The 4,926-nt window shown below is 38.1% G+C and overlaps 1 protein-coding gene across 1 annotated transcript in view; it reads left to right on the top strand.

Moving 5' to 3' along the window:
• KIAA1033 (KIAA1033 ortholog) overlaps nt 1-4,926 on the top strand; it is a 56,924-nt gene that overhangs the window by 19,401 nt on the left and 32,597 nt on the right. The window contains exon 12 of the mRNA XM_015567578.1: nt 2,987-3,113. Coding sequence (XP_015423064.1) covers nt 2,987-3,113 — 127 coding nt within the window. The remainder of the gene's footprint in view (nt 1-2,986; nt 3,114-4,926) is intronic.

The following is a 4,926-nucleotide window of genomic DNA, read 5'->3' as shown; positions in this document are numbered from 1 at the left end:
TGCTTTGGTTTCCCTTCATAGAAAAGAAACAGCATGTGGCCAGTCGGTTACTGAATTTCCCCAGAACAAACAGGATGTGGGGTGTGGGGAGAGTGCGAGAGCTGTGCACGTGGCTGATAGCATGTGTTCCAGGAAGATGCCCCTAGAGCAGCGGTTCTCAACCTGTGGGTCAAGACCCCTTTGGCGGTCGAACATGTTCAATTTGTAACAATGAAAATACATTCTGCATATCAGATATTTATATTACAATTCATAACAGTAGCAAAATTACGAAGTAGCAACGAAAATAATTTTATGGTTGGGGGTCACCACAACCTGAGGAACTGTATTAAAGGGTCGGGGCATAGGAAGGTTGAGAACCACTGCTTTAAACTCTGTGTTGACACTGTTTAGTGCTCTATATGCGGGCAGGAGATTTATTTTTTTTTCCTGTTTGTACTTTGAAATTAAGCTGATAGTCTGACAGGACCCTTGGCCATTTTGGACTCTCTTTGTCAGTTAACTTTTTAAAACTTGAAGCAACTTCATTTGTATATATTTACAGCAGACCAAGATTATCTGGTGTCTGGATGTAGGCGTGACAGACAAACCTCTGCTTTATCCTGCATACTTTGATCTAAAACTGAGTGCATACTGTGTGTTCGTCTTCTTCATCATGTTATTGACATGATTGCTGTCTGGGAGAGCTCCATAGTCTAGGCCCCTTTCTTCTGTCCTTGTTCACAACCTTTCTGTTCCCTTCTCTACATTGTATCCCTGCTGAGTCCTGATCATAGTCTCCTTCTCAGAAGTGGAGGTGTTGCCCTAGGACCCTGCTCTTTCTGTGTGTTCCAGACTTTTACACTGAATCACCCACAGGTCAAATAAGACACTTTAGCATCATTCTAGGTGAAGCCAAGAGTACAGTATTGGTGTCTTTTGTCTAATGAAATCCTGTCTCAGAAGTCATTTTTCTCAGATTTGGTGGTGAGGTTTCACCTCCTTAAAGACATTTATTATAAATTTTGGAATAATCCCTCTTCAGACTAACGGAATTTTTGAGATTATCAGTTGCTTGGCAGTATGGCTGGCCAACAACCTCTGTGGGATTCTCGTCTTAATCAAGTGGGTCTCTTCTGTCTCTTGCCCTGAAGTACTGTTCTTTAGCTAATTCTGACTGGCAGTACTGAGCATTGCTCAACCTTATCTAACTAGATGGTTTTTAAAAAGAGTTGGTAAAGTCAGATCTCACAAAGGGGAATTGTTCATTTTTTGCATACTAACTTTTTAAAATTATATTTTAAAGTATAGTTTAAACAGCATGTGGGCTAGAAGTTCCTGTCTTGAATGATTTGAGATGCATTGGTACAGTGCTTTAGTGTTTGTATTCAACCTGCATGTAATTATATTAACACATTTCGTACCACTCAGGAGTTTTCTCGTGTTTAGCGCGCCATCTGTTAAGGACCGCTCACGAGTGTTCTCGTTTTTCACGCCCATGGAAAAAGGAGCGAATCTAGATACTTATGTAAATTTTGTTTGGTCCCTCTTCATAGAGGAAAATGTTTTATGCAGTACCATATGTTAAAGTACTAGGAACTTTAATTGTTTAACTGTTTTTGTAAATAAAAATGTTATAATTATTGAAAAACAACACCTAAAGTGCATTATGATTATTTAAATAATGTGCAGTTTGCCCAAAAACGTGCGGTTCCTGTTGTGTGTCTTAGAGATTTCTATGCGGTACGCGATGTGTTAATAAAGGCCTGGTGCATGACATTCGTGCACTGCGGGGGAGGGGGGGAGGCAGGGGAAGGATCCCTCAGCCCGGCCTATGCCCTCTCACAGTCCGGGATCCCTCGTGGGATGTCTTGACTGCTGGCTGAGGGGAGCAGGCCTAAGCCAGCAGTCAGACATCCCCTATGGAGACCTTAGCACTGTCCCGGAGGCGGGAGAGGCTCCCGCTGCACTCACCAGCCATGAGCCTGGCTTCTGGCTGAGTGGCGCTCCCCCTGTGGGAGTCCACTGACCACCAAGGGGGAGCTCCTGCATTGAGCATCTGCCCCCTGGTGGTCAGTCCGCGTCATAGCGACCAGTCGTTCTGCCATTTGGTTGGTTTACATATTAGGGTTTTATATAGGATTTTGACCATTTCCACTCCCATTCTGGTTCAAGCTGGCATCCCCTTCTGCATTTTCACAGTAGCATCCTAAGTGGTTTTCCTGCTTTTATCATCATTCCCTTTATAGTTTCCTTTCAACATATCGGCCAATGTGTATTGATCCTCTTCAAAGTTAAATCAAGTCACTCTGCTCAGATCCTCTAGTGAGTTTCCACTGAAGTTCTTACTCTTTATAAGGCCTGCCCCACTCTCCACTTTTCCTGCTCCCCCAAGCTCCCACCCCTCTACCTCTCTGATCTCCTTTTGATTTCTTTCAGGATCTCTGTGCTCCACTGACTTCTTCATTATTACTTGAACATGCCAGACACACTTCCTGTTTTAACATGTTTTTCATTGGTTACTTCACTAGAATTTTTTTCTCAGATATTTGCATAGATTACTCATTCATCTTCAAATCTTGCTTAAAATCACCTTTTCAATGGACCTTCTTTGATCACTGTATTTAAAATTGTACCCACTATCCCAGTCCCTATCTCGTTTGCTGACTGTATATTTTCTATAGCACATATCATTTGACTTCTTAGAGAGTTTAATTATTGACTTCTTTATTAAACAATGCACCTTTTTAGAATGTAAACTTCATGGGGATAGGGATTTTTGCCTCTTTTCTTTACTGCTGATTTTTGTTCTCCGCATAGGCTTGTATAGGCATTCAATAAATATTTGTTGAATGAATGAATTATATATCTATATATATTATCATATCTGTATTTTGAAAACCAGAAAGATGGAATGGCTACTTAAGGAAATATTCCAACTAATACGAATAAATGGAAGAAAGTTATATATTCTGTGCTGAGTAACCCCAATATTTTCCTTTGTTAGAGATGTACAGTCTTACTACGTCTTTGTGAGCTCATGGATGATGAAAATGGAATCTATTTTATCTAAAGAACAGAGAATGGATAAATTTGCTGAAGACCTCACCAGTAGATGTAATGTTTTTATACAGGTAGTTGCATCCTCTTACTTAGAATATTTTGGGTCTCATTTATTTGTTAATATAATTCAAAGAAGTTACATTTCAAAAAAATTGGAAAGGATAGGATACGTTTGTGTGTGTGTGTGTGTGTGTGTGTGTGTGTGTGTTTAATTGAAATAGATGAGGTTACATTTGGTCTGTTTTATTTATTTTTTTGTAACCTAGATTTTCTTATATATGCATTTCAATCTCTACATTTTCTTTAAAGCGAGACTTTTTTTTTGCTGTATATATGTTTCAATGTGTTGCGTTTACATTATCATTTAGTTCAAAATATTTCATAATTTTTATTGTGATTTTTTTTTGTGTGTGTGTGTTTTGCTAATACTCACCCAACGATATTTTTTCATTGATTTTTAGAGAGTGGAAGGGAGGGGAGAGACAGAAAGAGATACATCAATTGGTTGCTTCCCACATGAGCCCCAACGAGGGCCAGGGATGAAGCCTGCCACCTAGGTACATGCCCTTGACTGGAATTGAACCCGGGACCCTTCAGTCCGCCGGCCAACGCTCTACCGAGCCAAACCGGCTAGAGCTGTGATTTCTTTTTTTATCTGTGGCTATTCAGAAAGAGATTTATTAGTTTCTAAGTATATGAGGGTTTCCTATTTATCTTTTTATTAATTTTAGCAATACTAAAATAATTTCCGTATTTTGAAATTTATTGAGGTTTGCATTATGGCCCAGCCTTTGGTAGCTTTGGTAAACATTTCATGGACACTTGAAAAGAATGTGTAATGCATTTGTTGGTTATAGTGTTCTGTATATGTCAAATAGGTCATGTTTGTTAATGATTTTGCTATGTAGTCTATCAGTTATGGAGAGAATTGGGGTAGACTCTCCCACTGATACTGTGAATTTGTCCATTTATCCTTGTAGCTTTGTCAGTTTTTGTTGTATATAGTTCGATACGAAGTAAGTGTGTAACTTTGAGAATTGTTTTCCTTGTTAATTAAATTATGAAATGTCCCTTTTTTTTCTCTAGTTGTAGGTCTATTTTGTGTGATTATAACATACCTGTAACAGTTTTCTTTTAGTTAAGGTCTATATAGTATGTCTTTTTTTGTTGTTTTACTTGCAACCTGTTTGGCTCCTGATATTTAATGTGTGTATTTTCTAAGCACCATACATTTCCCCCCAATCTGATCATATTTTTTTCATTAAACTGTTTTCTGTACATGTTATTACTGATGTATTTGAATTTAAAACTATCACCTGACTAGTTGCTTTCTATTTGTCTCACTTCTTCTAGGTCCCTTTTCTTTTTGCTGTCTTTTGAATTTGAATACTGTTTTTTAAATAGTTACTGTAGAGCAAGCATGTCAAACTCTCGGCCCATGCGCTGCATGCCTCGTTTATTTGGCCCGTATTAGCCTTTGAGTTTGACATGCTTGCTGTAGAGATTTTAAGATGCACGATTTACTCATTCAACTCCAACGTAAAGTAGTAGTTTTACCACTTTTCAGACAGTGTAAGGATTTTAAACCACTTAATTCTCTTTATCATCCTCTCACTGTGCTGTTGCTCTGTACTTTGTTTCTCTATATATTTTAAACCTAACAAGTTATTATTGTTGCTGTTGCTGTTTTTTATAGTCAGTGTTCATTTAGATTTACCCCAATTTTTCCCCATTCTGTTGATTTTCTTTCCTGCATCTCTTCATCCTTCTATTTATGGAATACCTGTTAGTATTTAATTTAAAATGACTTTCTGTTGATGAGTTAATCATAGTTTTTTGTCTGAATGTCTTAATTTTAACTTCATTTTTGAAGGTAGTTTTGCT

The sequence above is a fragment of the Myotis davidii genome, unplaced genomic scaffold, assembly GCF_000327345.1.
Source record: "Myotis davidii unplaced genomic scaffold, ASM32734v1 scaffold120, whole genome shotgun sequence".
In the NCBI taxonomy this organism is placed as follows: Eukaryota; Metazoa; Chordata; class Mammalia; order Chiroptera; family Vespertilionidae; genus Myotis; species Myotis davidii.
This window is presented reverse-complemented; position numbering and strand designations above follow the sequence as displayed.